The sequence below is a fragment of the Cygnus atratus genome, chromosome 1 (genome assembly GCF_013377495.2).
Source record: "Cygnus atratus isolate AKBS03 ecotype Queensland, Australia chromosome 1, CAtr_DNAZoo_HiC_assembly, whole genome shotgun sequence".
Lineage (NCBI taxonomy): Eukaryota > Metazoa > Chordata > Aves > Anseriformes > Anatidae > Cygnus > Cygnus atratus.
This window is the reverse complement of record NC_066362.1, coordinates 23595857-23613772: the sequence shown is the minus strand read 5'-3', so window position 1 is coordinate 23613772 and position 17916 is coordinate 23595857. Positions and strand designations below refer to the sequence as shown.

General features: G+C 40.7%; 1 protein-coding gene across 1 annotated transcript in view; it reads right to left on the bottom strand.

Moving 5' to 3' along the window:
• The window catches only part of WASL (WASP like actin nucleation promoting factor), a 49796-nt gene that overhangs the window by 20300 nt on the left and 11580 nt on the right, over positions 1-17916 (bottom strand). The window contains exons 2-4 of the mRNA XM_035559376.2: positions 3783-3917; positions 2493-2579; positions 1851-1947 (exon numbers count right to left, since the gene is read on the bottom strand). Coding sequence (XP_035415269.1) covers positions 1851-1947; positions 2493-2579; positions 3783-3917 — 319 coding nt within the window. The remainder of the gene's footprint in view (positions 1-1850; positions 1948-2492; positions 2580-3782; positions 3918-17916) is intronic.

The following is a 17916-nucleotide window of genomic DNA, read 5'->3' as shown; positions in this document are numbered from 1 at the left end:
AGTGATCACAGAGAGTACTCATTTCAGTAAAAGCACATCAGGTGGCACTGCTAGGAAATGAAATATATTTTGGACAGCATGGGAGTAAAGATCCCATTAAACAGAAAAAGTATTAAGAAAGCCAAACCATTACTGCAGCTTTAGAAGTTAAGATGTGTTAGAATACACACACGATTTATTATCTAATATAAATAATACATGAAGCTTTAATATAATATTATATATAAACTTATGTGTACAACATAATTTAGCCTACACATATTATGTTTTTATAAAGCATTTATATAAAAATCTATGTACACGTACCAACAGAAAATCCATTTTACCTTTGACAAATGCAAAGCCCGTTGTTATATGAGAATAATTAGAAACAGTCCCTATGAATGACAAATAGGAAATTCCACCTGGTGGCTTGACTAAAAAAAAAAATCTCATAACTGTTTTTAATTCTTGTTTTCCAGCTCTTAGTAAGAACAAGTGTGGAGTATTTTAGCTTTCCTTTTTTAACTAAAGTTTTCTTCAAATTGTAAGCATTTTGGGGCAGAGTTGTTTGTCTTTTAAGACGTTTCAAAATGTCTGGAATAAGCTCATCCTACAGCATGGATTTGAGCACACAAGCCAATACATTTACTCAAAGATTAAACAAGAAAAACTATGCTGAACATCCTGTGAACAGGGGGCTTGACTGAACCACTATTTTCAACTAAAGTTTGCTATGGCCAGCTATGCAGATACTTATTTCCTTTCTTCCAAGTCACATCTGTGCACTGCAGCACAGTGTTTTAGACACACGATAACGAAGAATGACACACAAGAATGCACATATTCTGGTTTCAAGCAGAGACCATCTTCAAGAAACCAACCAAGCTTTGGAACAAATGCTCTGTGCCTAAGCCACCATCCCTGAATGAAACACACATGGATCCTGTAGCTTCCTGAGAACACTTGCAAGCCCCTGGTACTCCAAGGGCATCCGCCCTTTACATCAGCCTTAGCTGCATGCATTGCTAGTGCAATTCAATTCCAAGCCAGACTACAGAAACGCATCTTACAGCTTAGACACAAGTCCACACTACGGCTTACAGCAAGCCTAAGCACATCCATGTGTATCCAACCTACGTTTTGTATCACCTTACTCTCCATGGTCATATGGCTGTCAGACAGGCAAGTTGTTAATGAGATGTTTATGAGAAAAGGACCAAGACAAGATCTGGAGAAAGCCTGAGCTCCCTTTAAAACACTGACCATGTTCCTAAGGCATCCTGCAGCTGACAAAACGCATGCCGTGCTTCAGACCGTCCTGTGCTGCTAAGGACAGTATAGGCACATTATGTCTCCTGTTCTCGGCCCCTGCCAAGATTACTAGTTTTGAATAGAAGATATTTCTCTACTAAACACTGGACCAATGCCAATAATTCATTCACATGAACTACTGAACATACCAGATGGTAAAATCTTTGTTACAACCCACTTGGGCTGAATTTAAACAAATTCATTATAAACAGCCCAGAGCTAAAATAGGGTTTAATCAAATGTGAAAACAGCTTACGGGAAGATTTCTCCTTTTTCCCACTGACAGCTTACCCTTTTTGCTTCTTTCTGGTCTATATTTTCAAACACCACAATCTTGGAGCTTACAAGCTGAGACTTTATAGCAAGGAGCACCAAGTTATTTCAGAAAAAAAATATTATTTTTGTAAAATAGAGAGATGAAGCACCTTCATAACACGACTTCTAAATATAAATATGGCAGCAAAGCCTCCAGTTGCTTTCAGACGTATAATTAATTTCCTGCTTCCCCCCAGAACAACATAAACAAGCCTGAATTTAAGATTAATTTAAATATTTACCAGATTTTCTCTGCCGTCGTCCAAGTAAATCTGTTATTGTTTTGCGGAATAGTTTAGCTTCTTCTTCATTAGCAAAATTAAGACCAACTTGACATGTCTGAAAAACATTAATATTCCCCCACCCATGACTAAGAGAATGTTTCAAAGTCTTACAAGTTCTTATACCTTCTGAAGATATAATCAGTAAAAAAAAAAAAAAGACCACCACTGTAAATTTGGAAACAAATCTCAGTGAAACATAATCTAACTTAGGAATGTCTGTCTATTAATCAAGTATCTGGAGCTCATACTAACAAATTTGAGCAAAATCTTGGGGCCTGAAATCAAAGTTGGGGGAGGAAACAATTATTTTAAGAAATAGATGATACTTCACAAGCATCATCTGTAAGTCAAAAGAATTTCATTATTAATGGGAGTCAAAAATAAAGAAGTGCATTTTATGTTTCTGTTCCATGGCTTAAGTTTTCTAGTTGAAAGCCAAAGTTATTTCAATAAATAAGCATAAAAAACTTCAAAGAAAACAAGCAATATTGTACTTTCATAAATAATTTACAGAATGAAATGAAAACCTCAGTTACATTAGAAGTTACCATTTTATTAAAAGACATTCTAAAATAGGTATTCAAAGATGTTGAGACTCACATCTCCAGCAAAGGTATGAAAATATCCTCTAGGACTATTATATACAAAGTTATTGTACAGCTCCTGCTCCCACAATAATTTCCCATCCTGAAAAAAAAAAAAAAGATTTGAAACACCTGAAGACAAATTGCAGGTCATCTTTCATAATAGAACCAAACAAGAGTTTGAAGCTGCATATTGCTAAGCATCTGTCATTCACCCAAAGAACGAGCTCAATCCAAGTATACTAGAACACGTGGAGAAACCAGACGAAATCAGACTAATTCCGTCATTCTACTTTCTGTTCAGATTCCTGGATGTTTTAAAAAACATGCCTCAATTTCTATAATCCCACAATAGTTATGTTGGTAGCACTAATAGTCAGCAGTGATAGTAATAATACAGTGTTAATAGTAATAACAATAAGGGAGGCTTACACCAGCATGTTATCAGCTCAGGGTTCACCTGAAAACACTTAACTTGAAGGGAAGAAAAATCTCACCTGTTTAATTAGTTTTATATATTTAAATGGCATTACTGTTCAGCACACAAGGAACAGGTTTCTAAGCCTAATAATGAAGTACCAAATCACAAATGTAAATGCCCACTAGCATTTCTGAATCAATCTGAGAGACTTCAAGGAATTAATGTTGACAGACAGTGAGCTATTCCTAACTATAGATGGAACAGGAAGCTTTCCAAAGTCTCAGTGAAAGTCAGGACTTATACTTCCAGGTATCATTTTTTTGTCGTAAAAACATCTTGGAACACATAAGCTCTTAGTTCACACTGCCATGAGTGAAATATTAGAATCGGATGGATATGAATATATATATATATATATACTGTGGAAAAAAAATGTTTATCCTACAGTTTTCACATGCATGAACACACTGATCATAAAAAAGAAGACTCTGGTTTTCATCCCTAAAGAACACAGCATCTGTTTTATTACTACCAGCCAAAGTACTAACACCTGCTGGAGTTCTGACAGCTATCCGTATCACTGACACTATGCTAGCTTTCACTGGTTTCACTAATCTGATTAGTGGAGGACAGCTTCTGCGAGCTGCAAGAAAATCACACATCTTTATTTCATCTGTAAGAGCTGACATATTGAAATAATTTAAATTTAGAACACCTGAGAAAGTTGCACATGCCTATTAATAAGCACTGTCATTGAACTGCTCAGTGCACGACTATTTACTTCAGAATTTCTGTGAAGCGTGTAACTACAATCACCTAAACTGATTCAATTCAAAATGGAGAATAAATATAACAAAGTCAGTCTGAAGAAGAACAGACACTTACCTTAATGTCATATATTCTAATAAAATATGACCTCTGCGGATTGTCCTTTACAAGGCAAGCTACACCACAGCATTTCTTTGACCACATGGCATTGCGATCTGCTGCATATATTTGAACAACTGCTGAAGACATCGTCTAGAAAGGAAAAGTAGTGATTACTTTTAAGGTAAAACTAACACATTTTACATTTTTGCAAAGCAACTCTTACTGATCTTCATTCTAAACAGCAACTTTAGACTATTTGCCAGGTGGTAATACAGGCAAGTTCAAATGACCGCACATCAATTCCATGCCCTTTTTTTGTGCAAGATTTAAATTGCTTAAGAACCTAATAGAACATTTTGTTCTTGGCTCTAAAATCAGCAAGAAGACTTCGCCTGTAAGAGGCGGACCAGTAACTATGGCAGTCACACAGAGAAGCCCTACTGTGCTACTACGTTTTTCTGTTCGTTACTTCAAACTGAATAGAAATGCAATATTCAGGCTGTAAATTACAGGGCCTGGAAACACTCCCGGGTATTGGAATGCAACTGCCTATATTGCTTAATTGTTAAAAATGGTCTCTGGCACGATTTTAACCTATGCCAACTAACAAACCCCTAAAATTCTTTGGCATGGTTTGGGAATTCACATGAACAAGGATCGCTCCCAGTTGGCAATGTGAAGTTGTCCTGTTTTCAAATGGAGAGATTTTATTAAAATATTATTCTAAACCAGATTACTTCCGTGCCTGGAAATGTACCTGAACATATTTTCTAGTATATACATAATTTGCGTTCTACTGTAAAAGTCCCACGAGGGAATAAATACTCTTCAAAGGCTCCAATTTTCATCTTGTAGCCAAGTCACAAAGATATATAGCTTAAAAAGCCGGTCACTGCACAAACCAGAGGCTATCTAGCTCAGGATCCTTGCTGTAACATTGGCAGATGCCTAGGGAACACAGCAGGACACCTCTCTGCCATGGGAACAGACCCCCAGCATGGGCAGGCTGGAGCTCAAAGCCCTCCTAAGCCGACACGTGTGTTTTACGGCATGTATTTTTCCTCCACGAATTTATCTCATCTCTCCTTGAATCCATGTGAATTTCTGAGCACCACAACAGCGTACAGGAACGTATTTCACTGTTCACTTAAACACTGTGCCAAGAACTCCTTTGATTTAAAAATGTGCCACCTGGTAGTTTCAGTTCACCATCCCTGCTAGTTCTTATGCTAGGAGACAGCAGGAATGGCTCCTTGGTTGCCCCTCCACGCTGCACATGCTTTTAGAGATATTCTGTCATAGTTCTTTACCCATAATTTCTCTACTGTTTAGAGACATGATACTAGTTTTAAGCCATCCTTGTACCAAAAAATACAGAAATAAATAAAAATAATGCATCTATGCTTTCATTACCCTCATCACATCTCAAACATTGTCCGAGCAATGGGCTCCATACTAGGTTTCCCCAGGCACCCTACAAGCATTGCTGCGCCTTCATCAACACTAACTGCTTACCTAAACAGGTGGCTTATCCAGAATGCACACCTTGGTGCATCACATCAACATCTATTGGTATCTGCTAAGTATCACTGTCACCCATGTCACGCTTTTCAATTGGTTTACAGTGACTGAAAGAATCACTTGAGCTTCTCGGAGTTTTATCAAAAAGCTTCTAGTTTTGTTAAAATAGAGGCAAAGTAATTAGTTGGACTGACAGCTACTCCCTAGGGAAGCTTTATAACCTTTGGCAAAGACCTGTGATGCAATTTTCACACGTTCCTCTTCGCAACCATTTCTTCAGAGGTAGTAAGACCGACTTCTCACCACTGTGGTATCCACCAGGAAGAAGTTACAGCTGACTCAAAGAGCTTTGCAGTCATCTCCTCAGATGCTCTACAACTAAATGCAAAGCAAGACTTCCCTCCCTATAACCTACAGGGTAATACAACTAATTTAGTCATAACTGGACTCATCAGGTGATGAAAAGGGAACCTTGAATTAACCACACCAGAACAGTTTGCTGACAGACGTCACAGGTGTAAGAGGTGTTACTTTTCCCTTATGCTGCAATAGGCAAAGACTTGATTTGGGGTACAACTGCCCATATTTTGTTCAGAACTTCTAACAGCCTTCTCTCTCATTTCTGCCATTTCATCTCCTTTTTAAACTGATAACCTTGTAGACACCACAACAAAAAGGAGCACAGGTGTGCCACTCTACAGTTGAAACCAAGACAACATTGCATTCAACCAAACCCCACTGTCCATACAAGAAGCCTTCTCAACCCTCTGAAACAAGTCCAACTCCACCAGCATCCTCCCAGTAGGGCTACCCAAAGAAAAAGGTGGCTTTGGCAGCAATTTATGCGCCTTACATTCAAGGTCCAGAAGAATGATCTGCATCAAGAACTGGTTCACTATGTATTGCTTCCTATTGTATCTAGCAGCAAAAACACCAACCGGATTATCCGGGCAAACCCTAGTTGTCGTAACTCCATGACGACTGCATATAACCTAGAATCAACACCTACCCCACGAGCAGACAGAATATTACGCAAAAACAGTGTCCTCATTCTGTGTAATCACAATAGGTTTAATTTACACGTGGATACTCTAAGCACAGAGCTCAATTTGCAAGTTAGAGAACAATTTCACTGCATCTAAAGTAGGTGGTGTTAAAGTAGGTGTTGTTCTGAGACTTACCAAGCCTAGAGTTCAGTTACATTTTAACTTACTAATTAGCATTGTGCAAATTCCTAGTGTTGACAGACTACAATGAGGTTCTCACATGTTAGTACATTAATTACGAATTCCACTATTACACCACTTTTTAAAAAAAAATTAAGGGACAACACAGTAAAAAATACAAGATGTATTTCGGCAGGAGAAGGACAATAAAATCCATCTCCTTTTACTTCAGCCTCTGTTTGTTTTCATCATACACAAGAATGATGTTTTACAATGCTTTATGTTGTTCAGCTTCTGGAAGACAGTTGACAGTAATATTTAATCATCCACAACCTTTGGAAATGTACACACACAGCTTGTAAAAATGTATGAACTTATGAACCATAAACTTCATCCACTGCTATTCATTATCAATCTTAGCCATGCTAACTGACATTTTTCAACTTTAATTGCAGAACTGCAGCATTTGGGAACACTTACACAAATACCGTAACTTAAACGTTCAATGTTATTTTTCTGAATTTGCATTCAGTTTGTCTTTTGAAGCCAATTAATATACACTGCTCAGTTTCTCACACCATTCTTGAAACGAATGTTACATTTAGAAGCGTTTCTTTAAAGATGTATGCAAATATTTCTTCACAAGAAGTCCTGCCCCTGACTTCAGAGGCAGAATTGAACAGGAGTGCCATTAAATCCTCCAAGTAATTAGGGTGGTTTTTCTGAGTTTCAGTAAGATTCTGTGTTACTTAACACTTAAAAGTTATTGCTGTGGTTTCAGTACGAAGATTTTGAAGTTGATCCTACTGCTGTGCTTAACTCTTCTGTTGAGGTCTTTGTCCTTTTTATATACCTTTGTATCTGGAAAAGGTGCATGGGAAAAAGAAAGAAGCCAGCAGGGTACGAGAGGAAAACCAACCTGCTTGCTTCCTTTTCTCGTTCCCACAGCCAGCATCCTGCAGGAGGACATGCCACTGATTCCAGGGACTCGTCACACCCCTCACACTAATGAGCTGTGAAGCAGTAAGCCTAGTGTCATCAGCTCACTGGCAGGGCTGGTCTCATCCTTGGACACGCAGGCTGCAGGATATGCGCTATCAGCGCAGGGCTCATGAAACACCCTCTGCCTGCAAAAGGTGGCCACAACGAGTCACCACACGTTTGTGGGGTGGCTCACACCCGTGCTGATAGCTTCCAGCTGGGCAGCAGGTACCCGAGTACTTTGATCAGCTTCTGGCATGAACGCTTGCTGCAGACACCTAATTAATTACTTAGAGTAACTCAGCGTGTCTCAAAAACAGTAAAGCAAGCCAGCACAGACAGCAGCACGCCCGACTGCAAGAGGCACACCGGACAGCTCAGCAGAATCCTTGCCAGCATACAGGTCTCCACGTACAGCTGCCAGCTGCTCGCAGTGCCACCATCAAAGAACCTCAGATACCTCGGGTCGGCTGTGACCTCCCGAAGGCATCCAGTCCATCCTCTGGCTCACGGCAAGGGTAATTGCTAAGCAATTGCTAAGCAAGGTCAGGTTGCTCAAGGTCTTGACCAGTTAAGTTTAAAGGCCCCAAATTACCTCTGGGAAGCCTGTTCCAGTGCTTAATCACTCCCAGTTTAGTGCTTGTAAAAATACAACTAAGTATAATGTATTCTTCTAATGGTTCGGTATTGTTGTGTTACATGTTGACAATACTTCTGAAGACAGTGACTCTCAGTCTTTCCAATTTTAAAACTCCAGATTTTTCCAAGAAAGGTGCAGACCCGTGTATACAGAGGCAATTAAATCCCACATGGGAGATTTCTTTTTCCTAGTTACCCCTCCCAGCCCTGGGAAGAATCTTACAACGAAAACTGAAGGAAAACCTTGCCCTACAATACAAGACTACAACTAGCTGCAGTTTGTTTCCAGGCAAAGCAACTTCTTGAAGAAGCATGCTGATATTGATATAATGCCCGTAGCTTCTTCAGGAAGTCCGTCAAAAGACTTTCAGCTTGAAACTCTCAGGGCACACAGTTAGCTACTTTAATGCTTCTATGAAAAATGCTATGATGCTACTTTGCAATTCAGAACTGCCTAGCTGTATACAATCCCCATCCTACCAGGATACACACCAATACTTCTATTTTTATTTCCTTAAAGTAGGTATCTGGAAAAAGCTGTCCTGACCAATACTACTACTGGTGAGCAGGTACTGGAGGAAGGCATTGTAAGACCTGCTGCAATCCCCATTATCCTAAGCTGACACCCTGAAGCCTGACCAGGTGATGATGCTGGATGCTCCCATGCCACTCGGTTCTTCTTTGATAGAAGATCAGGAGGACAGCTTGCAGTTTGCTTCTACAAGGGTTCAAGAATAAAGGGCTGTTGCCATTGAGTGTCATTAAACCAGGAGGAAGTCACAGGCGGCCTCAGATGGCCGGGCTCCAGAACAGAGGTGTGCTAAAGTCAAGCACCACTTCGCTGTGGAGAACGCTTACTGAGGTGTAACTCTAACCTTGACCACGGCAAGGATGGGAAGCTTTGGTACAGAGGAAACCTCTACTAGCCAAGCATTATTTAAGCCATGAAAAAGGAGATGGAAACTCACTAAGGGTGATGAAAGGGAAAGCAGCAGCAGCAAGAACACTGGGTAGCTAACTGTAAGAAATCAGACTAGTTGACAGAAAATTAGCCAATTAGACAGAACTCGGTGGCTGACATTTCTTTCTCTAGAACACAAGTATTTTGCAGAAGAAAAAAAATCACACTGCTCAATCGAGCAGAAGCACTGCTTGAAGTCTTAGGTTACCTCAAAAACCTACTGTTTAAATAATTACACATTTAAGTGTCAACACCTTAATAAGCCCATGTTATTCAAAGTGAACTAAACTGGAGTCAGACAGTGGTAATGCCTTCATGTTGTTCAGCAATTAGCTTATCTCTGCTGTCATAAGTAGATAGAGCTTCCAAAAACGCTTCTGCAGTGCTCAACGCAGCCTATGCGCTGTAACCCATCACTCTTAACACAGAGAGCATCAACAGAAGCTGCTGCGTGGACCAGAGGCTGGAACCTCCTCCCCCTTCTCATGGGAAGGCCGTTGGTGGTGGCACGCACATCGCAGCTCCACGCCCCAGCAGTTGCATTTCCCTTCTGCACAGTGGTCCAGTTTCAAGAGAAATGGTGCTGTTTCTTGGCGCTGAGGCTGTCTCCTGCCACGTGGGAACAGTGCGTTCCCATCCTGCTAGGAAGGGCTGATATCCCACCTCCAGGGTGAGTGTTCTCAGCACTGAGCAATCCTACAGACGGCACATGCTGCAGTCTCCTCCAAATGTGCTTCTAACTGAGCCTGTCTCTGTTCAGATGAGCCCTAAACTAATTAGGCCACTTAAATGACACGCAAGTATGCAATTTTTACATTGTAAGTAGCAGAGGCATTTCCTACAGTAGACAAAAATTTCCTAGCACTTCCACAGAAACTTGGAAAACTTGAGCTTGGTTAAGTTCAGGAGCCTGCAATGTTTATCAGCCCTGGACAGTACATGATCCACCTCTCTTAAGCATGTGCCTGTTGCGAAGGTTTAGGTCCACTTCAGGGATCATGGCAAGAAATACAAAGAAATATCAAAGCCTTCATCAAATTTTAGAGGTCTCAAATATGCACAAGTGTGCTTACGTTGCAAGTAAGCGCCACCTCCTTTTGCAGTTTTAGAAAGGGAAGGGACGGAGATGGGAAGAAATGGCACAGGAGAGAGAAGAGACAAGTAACACTAAGGAGACCGGCTTTGCTTCCTGCTGACACCTTTATCTGAAGAACACAAGGATTGGGGCCCCACTCCATAATGATGATAGGAGAAACACGATGGGATAGGTAAAGTAGATGTGTTCGTGCGTTCAACCACCTTTCTAGTCTTTTTCCCTTAAGAGATGTGGGTCACATTATTTAAGGTTCCTGCCTCTTGTACAGTGTATGATGCCCTTGGCTTGATAGTCCACACACGGAGACTTCTCTGTAGATAAAAATACCTTTCAAGGACTCTTCCATACCTTGACTACGCACCTGAAATTTGGTAAGCCAAGTTATGCAACTCAGAGCCTCACAATTTACTTCTTCGCACCAGGTTGTCTGTGGAGATTCAGGAGACAAGTCCTACACTTGAGTGTTCATTCACTGGCTATTTGGATATTTCTTTATTTGCGATTTGGGTAAACGGCAATTACTTCAACTTTCACAGCTATTAAAGTTATACTTAATTATTTATAAACTTATCTCCGAAGACAATTGTTTATTGCAAAAAAGTCAACTTCAGATGCTACAGACATGGTTGTATACCCATTTCCCACAGAAGCAAGAAATACAGAACTGGAGTTTGCTGGCAGATTTCAACAAGTTAAGCAGCTGGAAACAATCTTCTAATTTAAATACAATTTGCAGGACATTATTTTCAGGAGACAGACCGATTGCTCCACAGACAAGAGAACTGAAGAGAGATTTTACCTTATTTGACAGAATTGACATTACAGCCTTTTGTAAATACCCAGGCACACGAGAAAAGCTTTATTTGGTGCAAATCGAAAAGTTCCTCAGCTGCCAGACACGGAGGCCTCATCAGTTCCACTGCCTGTGGAATTGTTTATTGCAGTCACCAACAATGTTCAGTTTTAAGCTTCAAGCTTTCTTTTCATTGCTTAATTTCCCAAGATCACCTACAGATTTAGAAGTGTACTATGCATAGAAGCAAATATCTTTTTTCCCCACCTACACGCAAACTTGGACCATATTAAAAATAAAGCCATAGCATAAAGGGCACTGCTTTTTGCTTATTTGAAGGGAGAAGGAAGAGAAGAAGTTTTTATGGAACAGCACAAAGCCACTTCAGGCATTCTTTATTATTTTGGACAAACAAGGATCTTAATCTAACAGAGGGAAAAAAAATGCATTCATCAAAGATATTCTTAAAGCCTACAACCTCGGCTCAAGACCTCGGCTCTCCAGAGCAGTCACGTAGCCACAGCCCCGAGCAGGCTGGCGATTACAGCATTACAGTACCCCGAGCTGGCCCGTCTCGGGTTAGCAACTAACGTGGGAGGTAACATTCAACCTGGAGCTTCCGCCTGTGAGCGAACTAAACACGGACGCTTCCTGCTTACCTGCACAGTGTTATTACCTCACTCAGCTGTGTCTCACGCCTTAGCTCTGCTGAAATCTTGGCTGGCCAGAAAACAGCAAACACGTGACAAAGCAGTTATTTGTGCTCTGTTGTTAAAGTTACGCATCCAGTTACTCTCAGAACAAATAAAAGCGTGCTGTACACACAACTGTACACAAGTTTCTCGCTGCCCCACTGCCCTGGAGCAAGAAGTCTCACTGCAGAAGACACACACTTGATCTTGCAATTTTTCCTCCAAAAAAACAAGCCATTTATAGGATTGTTCTTTTTCAAAGCTCAAGAGAATTTTTAGATTAAATGTTTAAGTCTACCTTGTGAGCCATTGTAAATTAACCAGGACTTTAAAGACTAGGATCATACTCACACAAATAAAGCATTGTACAGATCTGGACATTATGTGCTTCCCAAAACAACATTTCATAGCCTTGCACAGAAATCGCAGGTTGGTTTTAAGCCATACAAATACAGTTCAAGAATCAAGAGTTTCAAGCGACTTATAGGATACAATTGGAGCTCAAATCTGTTTTGCCGTTTACCACTGCTAACTCGGCTACAAGGGAAACTTGTTCTTCTGACTCAATGTTTTCTTCTCCTCTACCATCTACTCATTGCTTTCATGCACCAAGGTCCTCTTTCTCCAGCATTGACCAGCTACTTCATTTCCTACGTAACATTTTTTCAGGTGCTACACACTTAGTTCTGTATTTAATGCAGACTATTATAAACAGATCTTCACATCTACTTTGAAAAGATGAGAATGCCTTCAGAAAGTGAGTCAGAATTCAGACCCTTGTTCATAAGAGGAAAACAGGCAGTTTAAAAAAAGTGCTAGATCCACTGATCCACTGAAGTTCTTTAGAGACCCACTCAGTGGCATATGCATCACCACATCCACAATGAAAGTCTTCCACAATGAAAGTCTTCACACCAACAGTTACATTGATTAAAGAAAGGATGCAAAGCATAAGCCTCAGGAATTTCTGACTTATTCTAGCTCTGGAATACTCATCAATGACTCCTTTGAAAATGTTATTTATCAACTACTTCTAGTCTCATTTCCAGATTTAAAATATATATTTGCTTTACAGAGCTAAGATTCAGGTGAACTTTTCCTATGATCTTTAGAACCGAGGGCATAACATAAGGAATTCTGACTTCAAATACTTCTAGAACACTGAAATAAACCAGCTTAAACTATTGTAAAAGAAAGGCTCTTTTATAAGAAAACATTAACTTCATGCCAACACAAAACAAAGAACTCCCTTCAAAATATGAACAAATTTGAGAAAAGGCTATTAGAAGTAAAACCTCTTTGAATAATAGCCAGCAACTGGTCTCGCTATTGTGTATACAACTGGAGGCCTGCCCCATAAAGCAGCCTCAATCCACTTATATAAGGGTACTTAGAGAAGCAGCTCCCCTTCCACTTTCCCTGTGCCACAGAAACATGTTTTAATTCCTCCTGCAGCAGTCCCTGTTTGAAGAGAACCATTATAATTCAAGTCAGAGAAGGAAACTCTTAATTGTACATAAGATTATTTTTTTATGCCAATAACTGAGTCTGCTATGAAAAAAGTTATTCCCAGTTATAAGTCCTCAAATGTAGGTGTGCTACTAGGAGAAAAAGAGCACAAAGATTTAGTGGCTACATGACACCTGGCCAAATTCAAAGCTCAGTCAGGGGATATAATGCTAAAAGCTCCTTGAGAGCAGAAGACATACCTAATAGCGAAAGCATTAAATGTTTGGGAGAATGCTATTTTAAATGCGGTCTTGCCAACAGCCTGTAGCATGATGCTCATCTTCATCTCCCCCCCGTGCCTCGTTTTCTTCATCTGTGCCACGGAGGAGATGGTGACCTCTACCTCTGTACAGTGCTTTAAGAACTACTGATGAAGAAAACAGCATTAGGCTGCCACAGGCAGGAATCCATTTCTTGGGGTTTGGGGGCTGGAGGACGAGGGCTACCTTACCTCATCTGTTAACAGCAAGGGCTAACACAAGCAGCGTGGAACTGCCTCAGTTTTCTCCACAATGCGTGAACATCAATTACTACTTCACAGCCTGTTTACTGTTGACTGTTTTAGTCTCAGACACGCTACAACCATGAAGATAAGGGAACAGAGATATTCTTTCACCACAAGGGATGAGCCTTGATTAAATTGACATTTATTACAGCTAACAGTTACAAATGTCACTGCTCGTTCCTTCTTTGTAGGTCCAAAGCAATGACTTTGCTAACACACCGTGGAGTGCAATATTAACTTAAATATTTGTAAACAAATTTTAGTAATTTGGAATCGGTGTCACAGAACAGTGGTCTTATATGGCCAACTCTACATAAACCCTGGCCTGAATGTAGGCCACCTATTTCCATTTTAGACAAACCACAGCTCTAAGCTTTGCGAATAACAACACATACTAATGCTTTTGTAAGTCATCACACTTTATACTCAGTATATTAAACGTTTTCTTTTTAAGATGGAAGAATAAAGAGCACAAAGCAAGTGTCCCGAAACTTGACAGTAAAAGGAATTATTATTTTTTTTTTTTTAAATAAAGCAAGTCATTTCCCACCTTCTCAGCATTTTTAGGGGTCTCTTCCAGGAGGAAGAACAAGAATCCCGGAAGTCTTATGAAAAAGACTGAGAAAAATCATGAGATCAAGTACACACAAAAAAATCTGATGTCAATACCAGGGGAACCAGACATTCACCTGACAGAAGCAGTTTTGAAAATTAGGCACTGCAGCCAAATTCCAATACAGCCATTCGATAAAATTATTTTCTCCATATATCTAGGTTTTTCCTCTAAAGAAAGCTACATGAAACACACTAGGGATATTTTAGGCTGGATTTTGGTATTACTATTTATGCCTCTTAGAAACTGCATTAAGAGCTTACCCTCAGCCATCTGCTATGGCACAGGCTCTGTAGCTCAAAGATTTGTTACAATTCTCACATCAAGTACTATAAATGGTAAATTTCTACCATATAAAAGGCTCCCCTGTGCCATTTGTGTTTTTGGTACATGCTCCCTTTGGACCATCCAAAGGAACAGTATAAAGGTAACGTCTGGGTGCAGTTTATTGCTTGAAAAAAAAACTGAAGACAAACCACTGGGTTTGCGATACTCAATTTTCAGGGACAAGGGAAGAAATGGGTAGAAGCGTCCTCTGCCAAGTCAGGACTTCAAAAACAGTTGCAAGTCAAAACATGCTAACAATGGAGTCGACAGTTTCTTTTCTAAACTTACTGCCTACTACCCAAAAATAAATGCACAGAGGACGGCTGAACGGGAAAGCTCCTTCCCAGAAGCCTCAATTCTTCCTCTGCAATTCCTTAGGGTGCCAGACTCACTTATCACAGGGCTGCCTGCTCTGCTAGGCAAAACTAGAACAGCAAAAACTGTAAAGAATCTGCTAATTTACCATTAATGAGATGCAGCATTTCTTTATACAGCAAAAGCTTTGTAGAAAGGGCAGCAGGATGCATTTCTCCTGCACTTCGGTGTCTGTATGTAAGTACTGTCCATGAAGAAAACCTACCAGTTCCCAGTTTAATCACAGGACACTTCAGTACAGCGCTGGTAGTACACCTTTACACAGCAGCTATAATGAGCAACCACAGGCAGAATTGAGGAACGGAGGCAGCGGTACTGTTCTTAATCTTTTATTCTTAAATATTTATGTTTGAATGGGCCGGAACAGCATCTCCACAGAAGCTGAAGTTACTTCTCCCTTCAGTATCGCTGTGTCCCCGTTCACAATGGTAACTTGTGAACACTGTTCAGCAGCAATAACAAACATGCTGTGCAAGGTGCTAGAAGCACGTACCACTCTGAATTTACAGATAACACAAAAGTGTTTTTACTCTACCTTCAACACTACATCTTGTGTGTGTTACCATAAGCAAAGCGTATGGTAAAGAAAATCAATATTAGGCTAAATAATGCAAGAACTTAGAATCTATAGCCATCAATGTAATTAAGATGAATACAATAGTTTAAGATATTTTAAAAGCACTTAGGATAGAAAATATTTGTTTTGAAGAACATTTAGAAGAATCGTTAGCAGGACTGAATCTGACCTTTACTCTTTTGGTGAGTGTTGCCTGAATTAATGAAATACAACCTGCTGAACCAAAACAATATTTTTAATGAAGATCTTTACACAGCTTTGCTTTTGATGAAAATGTGAAATGAAATAGTGAAAATGAAATACTGAAGACAATCAGTCCGTATCGAATTGGCAGTCCCATCAGCCAATATCAGGAACCTAACCAGGCAGCAGACTGGAAGTGTTACATACCTCAGTTCCTGAACTACTTTCCAGAGGCCTTTCTGCCCGGTCTGGAACTTCTGACAGCGAGGTGAACACGCTCAGTGCCACTGCTTCTTGCTGCCTGAAAGGGCTGGCAGCAGCTTTTCGGTCAGGTCAGATGTTTGTCACTCTTCTAAAAACCTCCTTTTGTGCACTAAGTTACGGTGATTTTGTGATGGCGTAGAGACAGTGTAGTGCAATGACACACTTGCTAACAGAATAAAAGTGTTAATTTAATAGCAATTGTAACTATTAAACAGAAAAAAACATTACTAATGACAGTGATGCATTTTTCCAGCAGTGTAACACATTTGCAAGTGAGATAATCTTCCATAATCGCTCTTATGCAACTTAAGCTCCAGTGACTGAAAGAAGCTCCCCTTTGCCAAAGCAGCCACTGGGCTGCCAGTTTTTGCATGAGTATTCCTTTCCTCGTGTCCAGCTAACTGCACCCATTGCTCTGAGCACTTGCACAGCCTCAGTCTATTAGCACAGAAACTGAGTGCTCTTGTTGTTGACTGTATGAAAGATAATATCAGCCCCAGGTGTATACAGTTTAGAGAAAACAAGTTGATTATCCGATTAAGACAGAGCTCAGGAAAAATGACACCCTACCCAAAACACTTAATATGGGTATAGAAATAGAATCTCTTCCAGCCTGCTGGAAGAAGTAATTACAGGAGTGGGATCTACGCAAAATCGATTGCTAGATATTCAGCATTATGAACATCAGATTGAAGTCTGTATAACCGGGTCCTAAAAAAGGACCCAGGAAGTTATTTGCCAGAAGCTTCAACACTGTGGTGCAAACACCAGTGATCTTCCTACAGGAAGATGGCAATGGGGCTGTATCAGTGACACAAGCTAAAGCTTGACCAAGTGGGAGAAAAAAAACCAAACACTTCTTGCTAGCCTAGACTCCACTCCTGGACACACAGACTATTTATAGAAGACAGATTTAAAGAGTAAACTGAAAAGCCAGCCAGCTTTACCAATGAATGTGGCCTGCAGAACACTTGTTACTCAAAGGAGCATCCTTCAGAAGAAGGCCTCTGCCACCCCCTGTGAGACATGCAGCACGGTGCAGAACTTCAGAGCTTTCCGTGAGCTGATCTGGAATGTGGATCACTACCTCTGCTGGCCCCCACATACAAGCCTCAGGTCTGCAGCGGACATCATGGTCCTCTGAGGAACTCCAGAGTCAAAGTGATGCCAGTTACTTCACTTTTGGACCAGGTTATGCGACCGTAACAGGCCTCCATGTTGCGTTTCAACAAAGCGCGTAGTGCATCTGGCATAAGAAACAGCTTTAGTGACACAGAGCAGGCACCCTTGCTGACAGCTGGGATGTTTGTTTAGCACACACCAACCACATAAGGCCTTTTGCTATTTCCAAGGTGCATCGTAGCGATTGTCCGCACGTGGTGACCTTGGAGAAGTTGCTTCCAACATGGTACAACAACGTGCATGTATTGGCACTGTGCCACTTCATTTCTAGAAGAATTACTGCAGCCAGAGCTGCCATGCAAGTCTCCGCCCTGACATTAAGGCTAAAAGCACTCAGCTTCTAAATCCACGCTGGATTATTACCTCCCTTCCACTCTGAAAGGAAGAATGGCCTGCTGTGGCGGAGCTGCTGGTAGCGCACCAAGCATCACCAGGGGGCCAGTCCTGCCAGTGCTGCCTTGTACAAGCAGGCGTTTTGGAGGTGGGGAGGAGGAAGAGGAGATCACAGGACAGAAAAAAAATGTAAAGCTTCAAACATTTAGATGCTTCAGCTCTGTAGACATTATCTAATATGAGACCCAGTGCACGCAAAAGACACACTTTCACATCTCTGACAGAAACAAATGATTAAGTTGGAACACCAAAACAGAGCACACGATGATTAAACTGTCATTAGTTATGCTACCTCGCTCCCTAGCACCATCTCTGGATCTCAAGTGGGAAAACGTTGGGTCTGAACTGACAGCAAACTGCTGGACCTCTCTG